Below are 21,539 nucleotides of genomic sequence, written 5' to 3' on the forward strand. Positions count from 1 at the left end.
TGAGAACATTACGCACCTTGATAACCTGTCTGTTAGCGTATAACTTATTACAAGACTTGATAAATGGGCACTCTAAGACAGAAATAAAACTTGATTTGACAACAAAAATAAGAAGAGCATAGGCCTACCCCTCTTGCCGGAGAGTAATTTTTTGTTATATGTTATTGCGGGCAACATTACATAAGATCACGAGATAAAGAAGGTTAGGAGAGGTGTGGTGAATGCTTATCGAAAACGGGTATTTATTGTCTTCTATAATCATGTGAAGTCAAATTCCATGCATGCACGCCTAACATTGTAGTTTCTATAAATTATGAAAAGCCTAATGGTTAGGCTTTGGCATGCCTAACTTAAACTATAGCATTAGCAGTAAACATGTTATTGTTACAGTAACATTGTGTATTCCGATGGAAAATGGGGTGTCAACGCTTATAAGACAACATCGACATCACTGTGTGTAAGGTAGCGTAATGGTAATACGTGGGTGGCCTCCTCAACAATGAACCTTGTAACATAAAGCCATGACTGGAGTCGCATATTCTCCAAACTGAAGATCCTGGACGAAAAGATTTCCCCATAGACATTGTACAGGTCCTTGGGTCTCAGCTAGAAGAAACAACTCTTTGCCATGGTGCAGCTATGGGCAGATATGCAATGCAATTGAAGGCCTTTTGTTGCTTGTATAGGCTAGGCCATGTGTCCTGCAATATTGTACAGTGAATGTTGGTCCCAAATACATGCCTTCCACTCAGAGATGGTTAAGGCAGGCTCCGAGTAGCACCCATACCTTCCAAACTTGCACCCATCTGTTTCATAGAAAACAAGGCTTGGCGCCACTTTTCAACTCAGTAGTGCCTAACTAATTCTCCATATATTGTACGCTGATAGCGTAGTGCATGATTAAAATTCCCACACTATTTGATCAAACCTGTTGCAAACTTCAACATCAAGTTAACTTGCAATGCTTGTAGTAAGCTGTCTAGTTTTGCACTAAAAATGCACAGGTCCGGTTACAAGTTAACTCTTAAAACTTTATCTACTTATTGTAAACATTTGTAACTTCCTTGCTGTACATAGGCAAACCTACAGATAAAGGCTGCAAGCTTGAAAGTGCTGCAAATTATGAAACATTTTAATAATAAGTTGTAACCATGACATAAGTTTTGGATGTTTAAAATACAAGATTTAGTGAAACAAGAGTGTTTTAGAGCTGAGATTATATGAATCAAATCTGTAGTTCCCAATTAATTATCACTGGTTTCAAACTAATCACCAAAGAAGCATGTAGCTGCAGAGGTGGTCTGGCTTCCTTCCGACCTACACTAACAACAATAGGATAGTATTTGGTGATCGGTAACACAAAACCCTGAAGCAAAAAAACATTTTGTGTCAGAAATAAAATACAGGAGAAGTGGACATACCTCTCATGAATGGTTCTTTGGGGATTTTCTACATAATTTTCGTTTTACATTGTACAAAATTTGAGGACTTCTTGAACATATTTGCTGTCCTTCTGTACCGTGATTTTTGGAAAACAGTTCCCCCATTCTCAAAAAGAAGCGTAATAATTGGCAATTGAATTGTGCGTTGCCCTGAAAAAAGGATTTTAGTTACGTTTGCCACACAGCGGGTAATATTTGTACAGAAAAGATTCACTCATATGTGACAGGCTTTTGGGCTGGCATTTCTTGTGGGAGATCTTGATAGTCTTAGCAAGCCCTGCCGCTATATGTTCATGGTATAACATATATCCGCGTTTTCTATTTAAATTATAAACTGGCTCCTGGTTCCCACCAAGTGGTTCCTAGGGACATAGCAATAAGTCTGTGACCTAGGAATGACTTTCACAGAAAAGTGGTCCCTTGACCTTAAAATCTTAATTTCACCCCTGCTATCATGACACATTTATTGTCATCAGTATTGCAGGTGCTCCCTACAATATGCTAGAGAAGGTTAACTATAAAACAAAAGGCAAGAAGATCTAAGGGTCCAACCTAAGCACACAACTTTTAACCTGGAATTTCTACATTGAGAGCCTCGTGGCCAATTGGCTAAGGCGTCGGACTCGTGACCCAAGGAATGCTGGTTCGATTCCTGCGTAGTTCACTACATCGTGTCCTTGGGCAAGATGCTTTATCTCAATTGCCTCTCTCCACCCTGTGACAGGTTATCATTGACCAGGGGTAATATTTATAAGATCTGTAAAGCACTTTGAAACCTTGGTATAAAGCCCTCTATAAATCGAACATTATTATTGTTATTATTATGATTATTATTGTTATTAATACTATGATTATTATAAATTTATCTCCCTTAAAGCCTCATTCGTAATGTTATGGTCCATTATCTAATACTTCTACAGGTAATTTTCAATTTTATTCCACAGAAAATATCCAGCATTCATTGAGAAACTTCCCTTGATGCCCTACCAACGAAAATGATTTGGGGTAAGTGTGTTCTTTACATTTAAGAGTAAAGTGCTCTGATAGAAGGAAGACTTTGTTTGTTACTTGTAAACAATTCTACTGTTATGTCTATGGATTAGATTACGCTGGCAATTTAAAGCCTCATTATATTCATTCCATTATAAACACAAGCTAACCAATCTCTAACTCTTCAATCATTTTTAATACAATTGTGCAGTACTTAGATAATCATAATGACAACGTACTTTTTTACCAAAATGTTGACCTAGATTGAACTAATGATTCAAACCAAAACATTAGCGTCTCATCAAAACATGAATGATAACATGAGATATAGAGACTGGGTTTTTAGTTAGCAGTGTGGGATATTTTTCCCCTTCAATGTTAGTTTCACATTGTTTGTAACCTGAAAATCTTTTTAACCAATGGTGCTTGACATAGGGACTAGAAACAGAAAAGTTAATTAATCTGCCGGTGCATGCATCCAAGTAATGTTTTGATGGGATTTTCTTATAAAACACCAGTGTGTCTGTTTGTAGTTTTCGTTCACTTGTTCTCTGCACATGGGCCGAGTTTGGCAAAAAATATGTCATCGTGATTGTATGATTATTTACGACATAATAGTACCAAAACAGTTTGTGTAGGCCATCAAGATTGAATTCATAATGAATCTTTAAGCATCATATTGATCTTACAAGTCATAAGCCATGTGTGGAACAGCTCTGATGTAAAATTTGAACCAAGCTTAGATGTGTATTGAGGGCTCTATCTTTTGATATGCAAGGAATTCAGAAGTGTAGAAAAAACCTTGTATTTCTTGCCAATATTCTGCTGTTTATTGTTTGTCTATGGTTCCACCATTTCATGTACATTGTTTAAAACAGGATAAAGTTTAACAATTTGATAATTGTGTGTTTCTGCTCCGTAATTTTTCTATAGTCGTCCTTTCTACTCTCTCATTAGGCAAAACCTTGGATCCTGGGAAACTGTACACAGAAGTTGTACATACAGACATCCACCTGTCCATGGCTGCACTTGAAAGCAGGGGTGACCGAGGTAGGTCACCCTCGGGTAGCGACTGCAAAATGTTTCTCTGGATTTTATGTGGCAGGAATTCAGAGATTTCAGTGCTGTTGTAACTCTGAGCACAATTATTTAATTGTAGTAATAATTTAGTCTTTCAGTTGAATAGTTAAACTATGACAACATATTGTGATTAGTTTTTAATCCTGATCATGCACTTCAAATTATGAATTTTATTTTTAGATGAGCCTGGTTCAAATTTGCCAATTAAACCATTTGCAAAGTTGACATGTGCCACTTTTAGCTGTTATAAACATTCATGACAATATCATCTTGTATTTCTATTATGTAATCAGTGTTAAGTGGCATTAGCTTTCTAAAATATCTTATGTTGAACAGCTTGTTGATGTATAGGCTATCTATGCTTGGAAGCATGCATCTTTTGTATGGAACGCCAAAAGCGCAACGCATTTCGTTGCCTCGATCGATTTCGCCTCCTTCTATTTCGTTGCCTCCCTTTATTTCGTTGCCTCCTTTGATTTCGTTTCCTCCTTCTATTTCGTTGCTTCGTTCTATTTCGTTGTCTCATTCTATTTTGCTGCCTCGTTCTAATTCATTGTCTCCTTCGATTTCGCTTCTTCGTTCTATTTCGTTGCCTCCTTTGGTTTTGTTGCCTCGTTTGATATCGTTGGGCCTCGTTTGATTTCGTCGCCTCCTTCTAATTCGTTGTCTCCTTTGATTTCGTTGGCTCCTTTGATTTCGTTGCCTCGTTCTATTATCTACTATCGGTAACAAAAATGATTTCTTGACCAAAAGTGGCCTTAAAGTTTTAACCCCGATACGGACATCTCTAAACGCGCTGTATATACATAATGTGTAATGATCAGAAAAATGTAGGCTCCATAACTAAAGTTAATTGATTTTGAAGAAAAAAAAAATTAAACAGTTTTCTGGTCATTACACATTACGTATATATATGCGCGTTTAAAGATGTCCGTATCGGGTTAAAATTTGAGGCCACTTTTGGTCAAGAAATCATTTTTATTACCGATAGTAGAGATATACCACGTGAATGATGAACCTGTCTACTTTAATGTGGTGCTAACCGGACATCTCAATAGGCTCCATAACTCAACTTAATCGATTTTGAAGAATAAAAAATTTAATCAATATTTTAAAACTTTTAGCCACTTTTGGTCAAAAAAAAAAATCGGCTTTGTTACCGATAGTAGGTATAACACGTGAAAGAAGAAATTTTATTTTTTGATGTGATGCTAACCGAACCTCCTAACTAGGTCGATAACTCAAATTAATCGATTTTTAAATAATAATACGTCACTTTGGATCTTAACACATTACCGCGCGTTTCGAGCTAATTTTCCCATTTGCATCCCACTCCTGTTAGGATCGAACGGTTTGTAGCCATCGAATTTCAATAAATCAAAGTGTTACTGACTGTTCTTTCATACCACGTGTAATAGGAATAACTTAACATCGTCATTGTACCTCTCTTGACTGTTGCATATTCTCATAAATTAATTGTTTAGACATTTGAAAAAAAAGAAATGGTATAAAAATTGTCGCAATTTACGCCTTTCTCCACAAGATTTGGTAGGATCACAAGTTTCAGTTCAATATGGATGCAGAAATCGTCCACCATTTAATTCCAAAATTATAACACATGAAAGAGCAACATCTTCTCTCTCATATGGTGCAATTATTGGCATTTTACAGTATTCATAGCGTTAATTATTATCGCTTTAAAACAGGTACGAAAAAGTAACAGTCTTGTTATTGTCCGCTAATTTAGGCTGCCCTTAGTGGCTGCTGGGGATCCACTTTCCCGCCACAGCGTACCCAGCGCTCGTCACAGTGTACAAACATCAGTGGCCAACGGCGTGTAACGTTGATGTATACACTATTGGCTGCTGTTAGTGGCTGCTGTTAGTGGCTGCTACGTTCAAACAGGTGCTAGGCTGCTCAGTACGTGCTAGGCACTGTGATCGACCAGGTAACGTTCGCGTTAACCGGCCGGTCGCGACCGAAGGAGAAAAAAGCTCCGCCCACCAATGCATGCCTGCAATACCTAATTAACATAACCAGGCGAATTCAATCGAGGCAACGAAATCGAACGAGGCAACGATGTAGAACGAGGCAACGAAATAGGTGGAGGCAGCAAAATAGAAGGAGGCAACGAAATCAATGGAGGCAACGAAATCAATGGAGGCAACGAAATAAAAGGAGGCAGCAAAATAGAAGGAGGCAACGAAATAGAAGGAGGCAGCAAAATAGAACGAAGCAACGAAATCAAAGGAGGCAACGAAATAAAGGGAGGCGACGAAATAGAAGGAGGCGAAATCGATCGAGGCAACGAAATGCGTTGCGCTTTTGGCGTTCCATACTTTTGAAGTGCAGTGGTGTAAGATCTTATCCCTCACGTTCACGTTCACGTTCAAAATTTCAGTCAAAATGTGGGTATCGTGTCAACGTATTACAAGAGGGAGACTCACACAGATCTGTGGCATGTTGGATGTCCCTTATAATAAGAACTGTTGTGGTGGGGGTTAAAGGTCATCTGCAGTTATCGATGGTCAAGGCTAAGATCATAATCATTTGCATTTAAAACAAAGTCAAAAGCATAAGATGTGTGGAATTCTTAATCAGTCGCTCCAGAAAGGACATTGTAGAGACAGTCATTTTAATGTTAATCTCATTAGAAAGATAAATTGTGTTTGTAAACTGGAAGACTAGCAGTACTCTATTAATGAATGGTGACTACTTCATATTCATATTGTCAATAAGTGGAGGCTCACCGGCAACCCACATGTTGATAAAATGGATAAAATGAACTTCTCACTGGCATTAACCTTGGTTACAAGACACATCAGTTACTGTGCAGTCCAATAATATTTGCTGATATCAATGTGGGGCACATGTTAGGTACAGAAATCTTGCCAATTTTTAACAGATGATTTTAAGCGACTTATCATGTGTTTACTTTATGTACTTCATGTCTACTGCAAGGGCTTTTCCCTCATCTGCTGGCAAACGGAAAAATCCAACGGCATTTAGTCAGTAAATAGCCAAAAATTCTGGGTTGTGAGTTGGTCCTTGCTAAGGATTGTACTTCCTACTCATTAACATAACTACAATTATTTTGTTTTGCATATGGCAGGTGCTGAATATAGCGGCTACTCTCAGGTGATGCTGAAAACAGCAGAGGCAGAATTCTTGCTCTGCACATTGGTTCATGGAATGATTTTTCAACAAACCTTGGATGTTCAACTCAAGAAAGGAGAAGAAATATCTGTCTACACAGAAGGGAAAAGTATGTGTTACACACCAAGTATATTTAATGTCTACATAATTTTGGGTATAAGAGATACCAGAATTAAAGTCTGACAGAAGTGGTTATCACATTAGAAAACTGGCCTGTAATATGTTTGCTGGAAAATTAAATAATATTTTTAAACATATCTCAGGAAGGGAAATTATCGGTCATACACAACAAGTATGAAATGCACATTTTGTTTATGTTTGTTGACCTTTGAGGTTAGCAAGATTTTCAATTTCTGTAAATTCTGTTGACCACAAGTGAACTTTGACCCTCTCCAGTAATAACTTTATATTTTAACTAAATGCACATCCAAGTGCAAAATGTGCATTTACCAGTACAGACTATTGCCACCTTACTTTTTGACACAAAAGAGAATTGATTGATCCTTGAACTTCTGTAGGTGAGACAAGAAACCTTATGTGGAAGAAAGTAAGAACTGCTGAAATATTTAGTGGCAGCATTGTTCACCTTCATGCCCACAGTAACATACATAAAATATCAAATTTCTTCTAGTTGTGATTTTCTTCGCTGACAAACTGAAAATGCTACTCCACCCATAGAAACGGCTATATAAATGAAACATTCAAATGTCAAAACCTTTAGGAGATGATAGATTGTCATCAACGTTAAAAGTTTCAAGATCTCTGCCAAGTTGGTACAACCAAAAATGTCATTCACATTTTGCTTAATAATATCATATTTTGTCTTGTAGTTGAATATATTGCTTCAGTTTTAAAGTAAATGTGGCAAACTATATATATCTTCTTTATTCCAGATAAAGTCCATCTCACTGGATATTCAATTTGCTTAGGAGAAAATCTTGTAAGTTCAGTTAGTGGACGGACAGGAAGAAGCAACAATCAAGATGGTGCCGCCCTTCATTCAGATTCAGACAGTGGTAGGTATGCTAATCAATGACTACAAAATAACAAACTTACAGATTAGACAGTGGTAGGTATGCTAATCAATGCCTATCATATAACAAACTTACAGATTCAGACAGTGGTAGGTATGCTAATCAATGACTATAAAATAACAAACTTACAGATTCAGACAGTGGTAGGTATGCTAATCAATGACTATAATATAACAAACTTACAGATTCAGACAGTGGTAGGTATGCTAATCAATGACTATAAAATAACAAACTTACAGATTCAGACAGTGGTAGGTATGCCAATCAATGACTATAAAATAACAAACTTACAGATTCAGACAGTGGTAGGTATGCCAATCAATTACTATGAAAATAACAAACTTACAGATTCAGACAGTGGTAGGTATGCTAATCAATGACTATAATATAACAAACTTACAGATTAGCCAGTGGTAGTTATGCTAATCAATGACTATCATATAACAAACTTACAGATTCAGACAGTGGTAGGTATGCTAATCAATGACTATAATATAAAAAACTTACAGATTCAGACAGTGGTAGGTATGCTAATCAATTACTATGAAAATAACAAACTTACAGTCAGATTCAGAGAGTGGTAGGTATGCTAAGCAATGACTATAAAATAACAAACTTACAGTCAGATTCAGAGAGTGGTAGGTATGCTAATCAATGACTATAAAATAAACTTACAGATTCAGACAGTGGTAGGTATTACTATAATATAACAAACTTACAGATTCAGACAGTGGTAGGTATGCTAATCAATGACTATAAAATAACAAACTTACAGATTCAGACAGGGGTAGGTATGCTATTAAATCAATTACTCTAAAATAACAAACTTACAGATTCAGACAGTGGTAGGTATGCTTAGCAATGACTATAAAATAACAAACTTACAGGGTTTGGTAGTTTCAGGGAGTTGACTTTGTATATATATTCATATCTGTTTCTCACATTTCAATGAGTTAGGTGAAAAGTGGAGGAAACATCTAACTTTTGTTTTGTGTTTTCAGTTGCAAGTTCCCAAGATGGGGTGCACTGCCCCGTGATCAAAACTGAATACCAAGAGTCGGAGTTAGAGGAGTTTTGGCAGGCCTCTAGGTCAGAGTCATTTACAATGGCACCGTTACCCTGTGGAACATCGGACTTGATGCGTTGGGTGGAACTAAGGAATAGGACCATGGATGGCGTATCAAACTATGGACCAAGACTGGAAGGAGTACATGAGGCAACGAGATTAAATAGCTACACCTTATCACACCAGAGAACGAGCAAAAACCCAGAGAAGGATGTCACAAACTCTGCTTCTGTAGGTGCGTAGTATACCAGCAGTATCCTCCTCAATGTTTGTAGCGTATCTTAGCTTGCCGCTTTCTCCTTCCCTATAGTTATGCCTCAAGATATAGGGTCAACTTAAGACATTTTTGACAAAACTCTCTAACACCTATATATGAACCACCTTAAAAATTGGACATCAACTGAATAAGGTAGATGTTGATGTATGAGATCATCAAGCCACCTGTGCTTCATTTCTTAAATGGTTTCTCTGTCTTTATTAAAATGCAATGCTGAATCTATAACATATTGAAAGTCTTAACATGACCTTATGATGTCATTAGTTTTAGTGTCAACATTGTTAACATTCTACCTTGAAAATAGGAAGCAGAAAACAAAGAGAAAGTAAAGGTTTTCAGATCTTAATGGCAACTATGACATCACAGATACACAGCATGATAGCTTCTAGGCTAGGATATCTCCCACATCAAACAACATTTTTCATAGTTGTTTGATGGGGGAGATTGGGGGAGGGGGGGAGGGGGTTGCTCATTTCAACAATCTCTGCAATATGAGCCAAGGATAATGGTTGGGTTTGTGCCTCCTTTAGTGTTATGTATGACAATGCAAAAGTACCAACATGGAATTAATGTAAAACAATTTTGACAAAAAAACAAAAAATATACTAGTATGTGTTCAGTATGTAAACTCTTTGACATGAATAACAACTGCAGCCTCTGCATTAACTTAATGAGCATGAATAAGCCACTTTCCTGTTCTGAATGTTTTGTGTGCATCTTATTTTGGTTCCGTGCAGAAGAGAAAGAAATCTATGAGACAGTGATGGTGTATGTGACACTTGCTTGTAAACAACGTAACTCAAAAAGTTAAAGAGGAATTCACTTCAGAGTTGGTATGTGGATCCGTCTTATTGAGTACAAGAAGCCTTTTTGATTTCTGGGAAGTCCAATGGTCATATGGGGTCAATGGCTGTTATAGTCTGAAAACCTGGTTAACACCATAACTCAAAAAGTACATCTTTGTCCAACTTCATACTTATTATGTAGATCCAGCTTGGTAAGTGTAGGAACTAAATTGAAATTGGTCGGGTCAAAGGTCATTTGTGGTCAACAGAGGTTAACTTCTGAAAACCTTGTAAATGTGATGACTTAAAAATGTCAATTTTTGCTGAAGTTCATTCTTGGTTTGTAGGTCCCCTTGGTGAGTACGAGAACTCTATTGAAATTGGTGGAGGTCAAAGGTCATTTGCAGTCAACATAGGTCATAGTCTGAAAACCTTCTAGCTATTTGCCCTTTGAAGCTATAAAAACATTTCCACATTTTTCCGCTATCATGTTTCTCTTACTGTATATGAAGAGAAAGGAGGATTAGAAGCTTATTTTGACAAATGATGAAGCGTGAGTCTTTCAATGAACTTTTTTGGTTTGCAGCTGAGTTGAGACAGATGTTGAACCAGGATTCTGAGGATGACATTAGTTCTGGAAGTGAAGATGAAAGGCAGCCAAGCTCTGGGAGGGAAGCCTCATCCCCTAATCAGGACCAGATCGCAGCTCTCCATCAGTTAAAATCACCTCCTATTACGCAGAGAATCAATGCTGTGGTGGCTCAGAAAGGTGAGGAGGAGGAGGAAGAGTATGGCTGGCAGTGTGTTAAACTACTCAATGATTTGGAAAGTGAAATGTCTCCCACTATCTGGCATGACAGGACATACATCTTGGCAGTCCTCCAAGCTAGTCTAACAACTCAATTAAAGATTACTTGGGTGAAACAATTGACTTCATGGGAGACTCCCCTGTCAAGAGTAACTAAGGGGATGAGGGGTAACCCATAATAATATTGAAGTATCTTACTTCATGAATATAGACAAAAGTTGGATTTTCCTACCTCCATATTTCCCAGTTCCAAACAGGAACAAAACAACACACATTTTGTTTATACTGGTATGGTGATGTTAGTACAAAAGAAGCATACTTTTGCATAACATTTACATCTGTTTGTCGTTAATATTCATCAAATTGCAAGAAATGTGAAGGCACCAAACTTTCCATGATTTTCATTCTTGAGATATTAGGTTTGTCTCACTACATTCATAAAATCAGTTTTGGCCATCTAGCCACTCTGAGCCACTTTGAGCAGAGTAAAGGTAAATTGTCAGTAGTAACAGTCCTTAGTCATTCCCTATCTTACAAGTGACACTGCAATTTTGTTGTGTTTTATTTTGGCCATCCACACTGACTCCACTGTAGGAACCTACCCAGCAAAGTCCACATTGACTGTAGGAACCTATCCTTCAAAGTCATTGTTTTCTTTTAAAGGGAGAGAAATCCCTTAACTTAGGTCTATTCCTCAAGCTACTACAAATTTTCCTTTCTTCCTTCAGATAAATAAGGTAATCCTAGTCATCCGTGACTCAATAGGGGTATACCTCAATAACAATTACCACATGAGGGCACACTATCGGTCTGCATGTTATCACTACAGTTATTACTTCCTGAAGATATCATGTAAATTGTTAATAGTAAACCTATGCAATCATAGTGCAGTATGCATGTGTTATTGATATATCGAGTAGTAAAACATGGATAGATCTCATATTTAGTATGTGGATTCTTCATAGAGTAGAAACACCATTGCCTGTTTTGGAGAATATCAGAACTCACCTGACATCAAGGTCTTGGCAACCTTAAAAGGATTGTCTGGTGGCCCAAAGAAGTTACCTTAAAAAATAGTAAATAATTTTCCAAACATGTTGTCAAAGTATGAGAACGCTAATGTTACGTTTGACAGAGAAACGATTTTTTAATCGTTATGGATAGACATTTCAAATATGATTTGAACAGTACAATACGTGACGTCAGCTCTGCCATAGCATATTGCGTCATAACCCACCCTCCGCACAGTACCTATACGGTAATCACAACAAAAACAGCGTGTGTATACAGATAAATTTCTTCCTTAATTTCCGGTGAAATTTCTTAAAAATTAGATATGTTTTCAAAAACTCCTTAAGCCACCATGTACTTGAGCGGTGGTTCCGTGGTCTTTGTGTAACACAAGGTAAATTTTAACAGCAGACTCTGAGTTGTTCAGGCTATACATCGCGCTATCCAGCTCCAACGCGAAAAATGTTCGCATGTAGGCTGTACTCAAACGTTGACAATCGGACAGTTCTGCGAAGCCTAAGCTTTTCAGCGCTATATTCTGCTCTGACAACGATTCGATCAATTTCTTCAATAATTTCCGGTGAAATTTTTTATAAATTAGATATGATTTAAAAAACTCCTTAAGCCGCAATATATTTAGTAGATCGGTGGTTTCGTGGTCTTTGTGTAACACAAGATAAGTTTTAACAGCAGGCTCTTCGTTGTTTATACATCGCGGTATCCAGCACCAGCGCGAAGAATGTTCGCGTGTATAGGCTACTCTCACGTTTACAATCGGACAGTTCTGCGATGACATCGATCCCGCCAAGTTTCATCTTTCGGTTTAACGAATACTTTATAAGTTTCCTTTTACTGTTAATTTGATCCGTGAATTTTATTTCAGCGAGTTCGAAGAACAGTTAATGAACTGTGGTTTGAGTGTGAGTGTACTATGTGTAACGCTATACAAGTACACCAACTGAGCATCGTAGTATATACGTTCGCGAGTATGTACGTTATATATATGAGGCAATTCAATGTGCTTACACGTGAGTTAATTTGCTGCGGAATTGGGAGTGCTAACTTCAAGTCGCCTGTTTTGCCTATCTGCAAGCACTACGTCAAACACCATATTGAAGCGTTCGAACAAACGGTACTTTTGGTGAGAAACTGGTGAATTTGAAAACCAGATTTCTACAAGAAGAAAATGTCGAATGGGGACAATTTTTACATGGTTAGAAAGAGAAAAATAATAACTACAAGGACAATGTATCAAAATCTTCCACCAGACAATTCCTTTAAAACCAGGATATCTAAAGTATGAAATCTTGGATGGTGTCTCATATTTAGTACACAGATGCCCCCATTATGTGTAGATGAACCCTATTGTTTGTATTAGGGGTAAAGGTCTTTTGAAATCAGAAAGCACCCCTTTTGAAAACCATGTATTACTGTTATCTGAAGATGTAAATCTGAAACCAGACTCTTTAATAGATTGAAATATTTATATGATCAAAACTTCAGTGCCTTTTTTGCATTTCTGGTTTTGTATAATTTGATTAAACGTTTGGTATTCTTGGTCTCATGTTTCAGCAGCCCACCAAAGGACAGAAGAATCTGTGCAAAGCCGTGATCTTCCTCCAAATTCTTCCTATCAGAGGATATCAGAGCCAGTAGCCGCCTCTCAAGTATCGCCAGTACTTCAATTACAAGCTGCAATGCTTCAGAAAGCCTCATCTCAGGAGTGCAGTAACCATGACGAGGTTGTCACTCTACCCATCCCAGCGCCCGTCAGAGGGTACCAATGCCAGTTTTGCTTCAAGTTATTTCGACATGTCTCCAATTTCAAGTCTCACCAGCTCATCCATACCAACCTGAAACCGTACAAGTGTCGCTTCTGTGGTGTCGGCTTTAAGCAGACAGGTAACTTAAAAGCGCACGAGCGTATTCATACTGGTGATAGACCCTACAAGTGTTCCTACTGCGGTAAGCAGTTTGCTAGGTCCACAACCAGAAACACTCACGAGAAACTACACACAAATTCTGTGACGTACCGGTGCAATGTGTGCGACAGGATTTTCATGCATGCCAACTCATTGAAGAAACATCAGATGTTACATAAAACATAGTTGTTTCCTGCTTGAGATTGAGTCAGCCTTAAGTGCCTGTTAAGATTCTATACAAGAGAAATGAGAGGGTTTTAACTGATGTAAAGGGATATTAAACACATGCATTGTCTTACCAAAGAATCCATCCACTTCTGGAAATTTGCCAAGATTTCATTTTTTTTGTTATGATTATTATTTTGATATTTATATATGTTATAGAACCTGACTTTATCAGTTATGTTATTATTTGAAGTAGTCTCCCACAGTTATAGTCTCTGCATTGCGTGTAAATTGTGAGGGCATAAAGATACAAGTAGAAATAGATGTCAGGATCCCTTGCAATTTATGTTCCTTTGCCGATGGTAATTACTTCCATTTATATACTATTCATTGTTGACATAGTGATAAAGTAGACCAGTAATCCATATGGTAGGTTCTACATAAATAAATATGCCATTTATGCTCTTGTATATTTCCTGTGTAGTGCTTTAGTATATTTCCTGTGTGCTCCAAGAATTCCTGTTGAGGACTTCATATCTGTGCTACGCTAAAATAAACTGTATCAGAAAAAGCAAGTAAGGTGTCTGGTTGAACCATAAAATCCAAATGTGCCCTTTAGGAATAATTCTTCATTTGTGACCAATTTTAATATTCTATGATGTAGTGACTAGTCAAGATAGGATCACATGGTTACATTACCAGGATTGATATGTTGCAACTAGAATTAAGGTTTGTTGATACTTTTAATAATAATAATATTGTTATTTTTATCATGATTATTATACTTTTAGCAATCTAACCATCAACTTTTATCTCCTGTTCTTCTTCTTTCTGAAGGGATTTAAATACAAATTTAAAAAATATATGAAAGCCAAGTAGTTTAATATTCTACAGCCAGTGATAAATTTACCAGGCCTCTGAGGTATATTTTAGACATGTTTGGTGCAGATTGAGTGAATAAATTATGTATGTTGAGGTCAGTATGTCATGTGTGTTATAATGAGATGGCTGAGTTCTGACCATCACTTGTGTCTTGCCCAGCATTATACTGATTGGTCTTGCCACTTTTTAAAACTTTATTTTAATTTACTTGACTTTTGGTTGATAGCCATGTATGCAGTAGTTTTTTATTAGCCCATGAAACCAAAGAATGTAGCATAGAAGTATGTGTCATTTACTGATACTGGTGTCTAGTTTATGTGTCTGTCACATGTGTGATAGAAGATAAACACTTTTAATCATGTTTGAGAGATTTGAGAGTCTATTAGCTATCAAACTGTAAACAATTATAGCAAAATGCCCAACACAGAACAATGCCATGAAAGGCTGTCAATTTGTATTCACATTCCTGTAGTTACTGTTAGGATGTGGTAAGTTCATACAGGAGCTTGGTTTGAGTATTGGCTCTTACAGGGGTGTTTGAGAGACTACCGAGGAAGATTCTACCACTCAAAATGCTTGTGTGTACATGATTGTTGGAAAACATATATTTTCACTATGCATAAATTTGTTTCTTTTGTTGAATTTGATGTAATCTGAAAGAAATGGTTACAAAGCAATTTTTAATTTCTTGACAGTTTAGTCTGTTGACTTGATGAAGAAATTATGGTTTGAAGGAAAACAAGCAGTATTGTTGACATCATCCTAATTTCATGATTCCATGAACATATTTCCCACGCAGTCTGGAAATCGGGAATGTCAGATAAAAGTAGGGAGAAACAAATTACTATTTTTTTTTTTGGGGGGGGGGGTTGAAAGTCCTTGAAGCTTGGAAGTTAGGTCTGAGAAAATAAGGAAAACCCTTATTTTGAACTCTTCCTCTAAATACAGCTAGATCTACAAATCCACAGTCATAAGACTTATGTGAGCAGATTGTATTAGAAGTTTGAGATGTACTCAACAGTATAAATGAAACTGGTGAAAAGTTAAGACTACAGCATGCCAAGTTTGGAGTTCATGGCTCTTTGAAAAGCCAGCACATCTTATAGGGGTTAGTGTACATGGGTAGCCAAACATTAAGTCCTCATTAGTGAGTAAGCTATATTATAAATAGTATTTTATATATTTTGGCCTTGCTAAAGTCTGGAATTTCTTTTAAATTCAGGGGAACTATGTCATCATGAAGATACTAATCAGTTGACCACTGTGTGCATGTAATAGACTCATTCTGGTATTTACGACTAATAATTAATCATTTCTTCATGAATGTAGTCATCTAAATCAAGTAAGTGATGTTTTGTCCTCCATTCTTACATTATATTCAAAGCAGTTTGCTGTATGCTTTGAGTTTTGCTGTGCAGGCTGTGGTTGTTGCTTTCAACCTAACTGCAGACACTGAGCAATATTTAATCTGATGTGTGCTTACAGTTAGGAACATTCTCCCTATTTAATGGCTACGAAGTTACAGTTTTATTTGTACATAGAGTATCAATTTTCTAAATGTGACGGTTGTTAGGGTAGCATGAAGGTATGCTTAACCTACTGATGTGGTCAGGGACCAAGAATAGCTCCTAAAACTATTTGCAATGTTTACAGAAACTAGTTTCGTTGCTTGCAAATTTGATGACTTTAAAGTCCGCTTGAAGATTGCTCCACGAGTGGAATGTGAAAGTATCCATCATATTTAACTTATTTCATATTTCTTGTTTTCTCTTCCTTGCATTTTCCTTTCACATGGTCCATGTGAAGCTTTTACTGCCATGACAGAATGATAGTCGTTTTCCTATAGCTTTAGTTTTGTACTTTTTGAGAGAAATAAATTAATCTTAACCAAATGCAACAAATTTGTCTCACTTATTTGAACCTGATGGAGATTATTTAGCTTCTAGAGATCGTGTGTGTATCCTTCACGTTTTAAGTGCACTGATAATGAAACTTAAAGTACTAAGTTGCAAGTGGCAGCTATTAACCTACACAGATTGGATGCTGACTGCCACTGTGCAGGTAACAACAGGATAGGTGGTTTTGGGATGTTTATTACCTCATGGCCTTTCATATACACCTTTAAGTGAAAGTCAAAGAATCAAGTCAATAGAATCCAAATTACTAGCAACAGCGCGGGGAACGTCACCTAGGATTTATTTATATTTTATAAAAGTAAGCAGTTCATTCATTAAACATCATATCAGTTTATCATCTACTTTTTACCCACTCTTAAATTTGCGTAGTTTTAATTCTTGGTCAGAGTAATTATACAGGGGAAGAGTCAACATATTGAATGACGTCACGAAAAATATAGTAATACTGAATAAAAAACTGACGTTGATTTTTGCATAGTCATGGTGACGTCCTACTCGTTCTGTATCTTTCCGGACACATGCAATGGTCAGTTACTTATGTCCACCAACATCACTAGGAACGATGAAATTATACACAAATGAATGAATGTATGTCACACAAACCTGATCACAAACTTTAGTGTACTGACTTAAGACCGTACTAACTGCATATTTTTCCCAGTCATTCTATCATGATAGAGGTTGATCCTGTTTCCTGTGGGGTTATTCCTGCTTTACATCATACGCACTTCTCCGTGTGGTTTGTGAACTAATCTAGACGGGCTCCAACTGTTTGAGAGTTCTTTGTTATTCCACTCATCTTCGGTGGAAGATAATCTTGAAGTTCTCTTCTGAAGTTTTAAGTTCCTGAAAAGCAAACAGTTCTATTTTCACAATCGTTCTCTTAACAATCTCCATTGCATCGCAGTATGTTTAGTAATATTGATTATTATTTTTATTCGATTCTACGAGTAAAAGACAACTTCAACATTTCCATCTCTTTGACTCAGCATTTTAAGCAGAGCGATGTGGCTCTAGGACTACAAGCTACTTAACTGAGTGTTCTTACCTTCCAATGTTTTGATAAGGTCTCAAATTGGACAATGTCACAGTGATTACAAATGCTCTGCTTATGCAGTTAAAATTGTCGACAAAGTGATACTTAGTCAATACTTGGTTGTGTTATTAAACATGCTATCTGGGCCATTATAACTCGTACGTATAATGCAGCTGTCTGTGCCGAATTTGATAAACCTTGATCTTATATCTGAAACTACTTTTTCTCACAATGCCCTTAAATATTCTAATTCGTCCGATTATTCTTTCCTAAGTGTGACGGAACTGGTCAAATTTTACAAATTTCCGCTTTCCGCATGGATTAATGCTTCCAACTCTTAGGTGTGTTAAAAATGGAAACGCCCTGAGCAACGTCTATCTGTTACAGTCGTTGCTTTGGTGCTGATAACATGCAGCAAATTAGAAGTAGAGCTCAAGATATTGAGGCTGACAAGTTTAAAAGGCATCTTACCTCCTCTGAGCTGATTTGTAAATGGAGCGGCCATGACCTCGGGTCACCTGTTACTGGAAGACCCCATCCTATAGATCCTGGACTAGCCTGTTTCGAATTCGGAAATGGTGTTTCTTGAGCTGGTCTTTGTAGGTAGAAGGCTTCTGCGGTCTGTTCATCGGAAAATGATCCAATGCCGACATACCGGTGCTCTAGCCTGCGAACCAAATGGTTTCGCACCCCTTCAGGCCCTTTAATATAGAGGAGAAGTAAAGTTAATTTACACTGTCGGATCCGTTTCAGTAGGTGTAAAGATTCGACTCGGAACGCGGTAACTTATTGCAATTTATTTCTGAATTAAACGCCACCAGTGCCCATTTTCTAATCATTCATTTGGAGAGGGAGGGGTGGGGTTAAGATGCTATAATATAGCAATTAGATTTTTGTTTTGGTAACAAATTCCGAACTCACACTGGAGTACACAGTGGCGTAGGAAGGTACTTTTGAGTGGGAGGAGGGGGGATGAAGACTGATGGCCGGCCTGTGGGAGGGGTCTAAGGGGAGGGGGTGTCCCCCTTCCTTTTTGAATTTTTTTGCATTTCCAGGTGGCCTCAGATGCAATTTGGTGCAATATAGCACACTTCAACACCCACTCCATTTTGTAAATAATTTTGCATTTTCACCTGGCCTTAGATGCGTTTGGTGCTTCAAATGAGATTTTTTTCTCATTTGGAAATGAAAAAGGGGTTTTCTGACTTGCGAAGCGGGGGGGGGGGGGACGGAATGATACTTCCGCCCCCCAGGCGCCCCCAGGTTCCTACGCCCTTGGGAGTACATTTTCTGTATTCCTCGTGTTTGGTACACAGTGCTCGTAGAAATGAAAATCAAGAACTCATAATCGTAGGCCTACCCGGGACCTCGCAGGTCGTCTCGTTATTATTGTATCCAAACTATACGAGTTTGTATGTATTTAAATCGTACAAAATAAAACAAGATTACGTTATCAACCCGACTGCAATTTATACTGCAGGTTGCAAGGACATGTAACGTGAGCTCCTCTGTTTCACCGTAGGGAGGGGGAGGGGGGAATGGGTATACACCGTGAAAACAAACCTTGTGATGAAAACATTATTATAGTGCAAAAGTTTGTAATTTGTAATTTTGATATATTTTACTGATGTCTACTTGTCATGTTAGTTGAAGTACGGTGGTGGAAGTTGAGAAATAATGAATGTGCAATATTTTCAAATATTTAAACGGACTTACGGATTTGTGTCTCGATCTCTCCGTCTCCCGCATTTTAGTTTATTTTACTTCGACAGTTCTCGACATGCCCAAAATGGACAAGAAGTCTGTGGAATCATGAGTATTCAGACCCCTACATGTACAATGATGAACCCAAATGAACGGTCACTTACCGCTCTTATTATCCCATAAACTAAACCATACCTTAAATTACTTATATCATGATACAAACAATTTAAGAGTGGTAAAAACTGATTGTTTTATAAAGCATTTAAAGTTTAGTACAACTGACCAGAAGGAGTCTATGTCACTAGAATAATGGTCATATATTGTACCTGTGTAGAGAAGTTCTCCTTTCCCTGGGAGGGTTGATCCTCCTATTGCTCGTTCTAGAGTTGAGTCTGTTCGTTTAGAGACATTGGTAGCGGTAGTGCTTGGTCTTGATCTGCTCTCTGACATCTTACAATCTGTCTGGGCTTTAACTTTGACCGTTCTTTTCCCGCACCACTTCTGCACTGTGACTTGTGCGATGGATTCGTATTATATGTAAGAGTTACCATGGAGGTAAAAACAGTCCATGGAGTTACATAGGCTTTCTTTATCTTCGATTGTAAGGTGCCCCTTGCGAAGTTTCTGGCTACAATCGGATCCTTCCGTAAAATAAACAAGCGTTTACCATTTCACTATGTAAAGAATATTGTTGTCGACTCTCATCGTTGCCATAGCTACCATTTCGCGGTTCTCTCATACCCTGTTGTTGAAAACACCATGAAGTCTTTCAATGACTTCATCGATTCCATGTCTGCTGGTGGGTACGACAATGGACATGAGTGATTTATATCGACCAGGTGAGGCACTGTGACGTCACAACATGTAGACCCCACTGCCTTGTCAGTTGAACTCGAAATGTCCAAGACCCATTCGAATGTCAGCACACATCGAGGACAACATTATATGCTCTCCAAGAGTATAGTGGTCAAAAATTGACTTAATTATCGCAACTTTTTAACCTCATCCACTTCAAAACCAATTGGACCAAAACGCGCTATCAAATATTTAATAGTTGCCAACCGGTATGTCGTATACAAACCAGCTCAAATCAATTGTTTTGCCACTTTTCCGAGCGAATTAATAACTCCTGATTTATGCATGTTGCACTGCAGGAGTATGGCGTCTTGCGTGATGTTAAATCATTTTAATGTGTCAACTATTTCTTCAACTTGCTGGAACCAAAAGCCATTTGCAACCTGTTTCTGGAAACTCCATGTAAATGCCACTTTCATTCGTTAACACATGCGAGGCCGCCGTTTCTTTTTCGGAAAATCCGGCAACTTGTTTAAAGTGAAAAATAAGTCTTTACAAACGATTTGGTCTTCTGTATACATTTGTCCTTTCACATGGAAAATATACGATGAGATTAGTTCAACTTTCCTCACGCCGTCAATTAAGTATATGAGTCAACAAAACTAATTTAACATTTCACGTTGACGAAGTATAGGCTTCAAGGGCAGCCTAAAATATGTTGACACATTTCAACATTTCACAGACATATCGATAAAATAGAGAAATAATCAATAGGTTTGATACCGGGATGTAGACTGTGGATACAGACAGCCTAGGGGGATACTAGTGTGTGATCTATCGATTCTGATAACCTTTATCATGTTTCAGGGCAAGTCAACATAACATATAATCTAATTGAAAAGGAACTAAGCAGATATGAGGTGATTTTTTGTCTCCTTGAAAAGACCTTTAATCGTCATCATTTGAGATTAGTAACTGTGAGTTAGGTCTCTGGTCACGATACACATAAACGACAGTTTTTTCTTGTCTCCATCTTTTAGCGTGAAAAAAATGGATGTTAACATATATTGCCTCTACTAGTGCATGCATGAGAAGATAAAATGAAATTTAAATTTCATCAACAATTCGAAACATCTGCTGTGTGCAGGAGATGATTTGACAATAATTTAACTGTAACACTGTTTGACATATGTATAGGTGAAAACTTATTTTATAAAGCCTTAATGATGCTTGAACTATTAATTCAATATTTAAAGCCGTAAAGTTCTTTCTTTGTGGTTCTTTCTTTCTTCCGGTGTATGGATATTTCCCTCATTCAGTGTGCTTCTTAATGTGATGGTACAAATTCATTATTTGAATATGGTATTGCAAAGGTTGTTGTTGAAGGGAAATATAATACACTCACTCAGTTTTGGAGCCGATGAAACAGATTGACAACATTCTTTGGTCGAAGGGAAGTGAGCCCTGACT

General features: G+C 37.5%; 2 protein-coding genes across 4 annotated transcripts; one reads left to right on the forward strand and one right to left on the reverse strand.

Moving 5' to 3' along the window:
* Positions 1–72: 72 nt before the first annotated feature.
* Positions 73–14,507, forward strand: LOC139967070 (uncharacterized). Of its 3 annotated transcripts, none has more exons than XM_071970752.1 (8): positions 73–202; positions 2,387–2,447; positions 3,390–3,482; positions 6,625–6,777; positions 7,562–7,684; positions 8,704–9,003; positions 10,417–10,599; positions 13,222–14,507. In XM_071970752.1, the coding sequence occupies exons 2-8, from the start codon at positions 2,438–2,440 to the stop codon at positions 13,755–13,757; spliced, it is 1,398 nt and encodes a 465-aa protein (XP_071826853.1). In that variant the 5' UTR covers positions 73–202; positions 2,387–2,437; the 3' UTR covers positions 13,758–14,507. The 3 variants fall into 3 exon arrangements, with proteins under 3 accessions (XP_071826853.1, XP_071826852.1, XP_071826854.1); XM_071970751.1 differs by having other exon boundaries at positions 91–238; XM_071970753.1 differs by having other exon boundaries at positions 91–238; positions 13,225–14,507.
* On the reverse strand, positions 13,926–19,976 carry LOC139967073 (uncharacterized). Its single transcript, XM_071970757.1, has 4 exons — positions 19,846–19,976; positions 19,601–19,815; positions 18,042–18,271; positions 13,926–17,380 (listed from the first exon to the last, which is right to left on the reverse strand). The coding sequence occupies exons 2-4, from the start codon at positions 19,722–19,724 to the stop codon at positions 17,330–17,332; spliced, it is 405 nt and encodes a 134-aa protein (XP_071826858.1). The 5' UTR covers positions 19,725–19,815; positions 19,846–19,976; the 3' UTR covers positions 13,926–17,329.
* Between the last annotated feature and the right edge of the window lie 1,563 nt (positions 19,977–21,539).

This window comes from Apostichopus japonicus, chromosome 4, assembly GCF_037975245.1.
Source record: "Apostichopus japonicus isolate 1M-3 chromosome 4, ASM3797524v1, whole genome shotgun sequence".
Taxonomy (NCBI): domain Eukaryota; kingdom Metazoa; phylum Echinodermata; class Holothuroidea; order Aspidochirotida; family Stichopodidae; genus Apostichopus; species Apostichopus japonicus.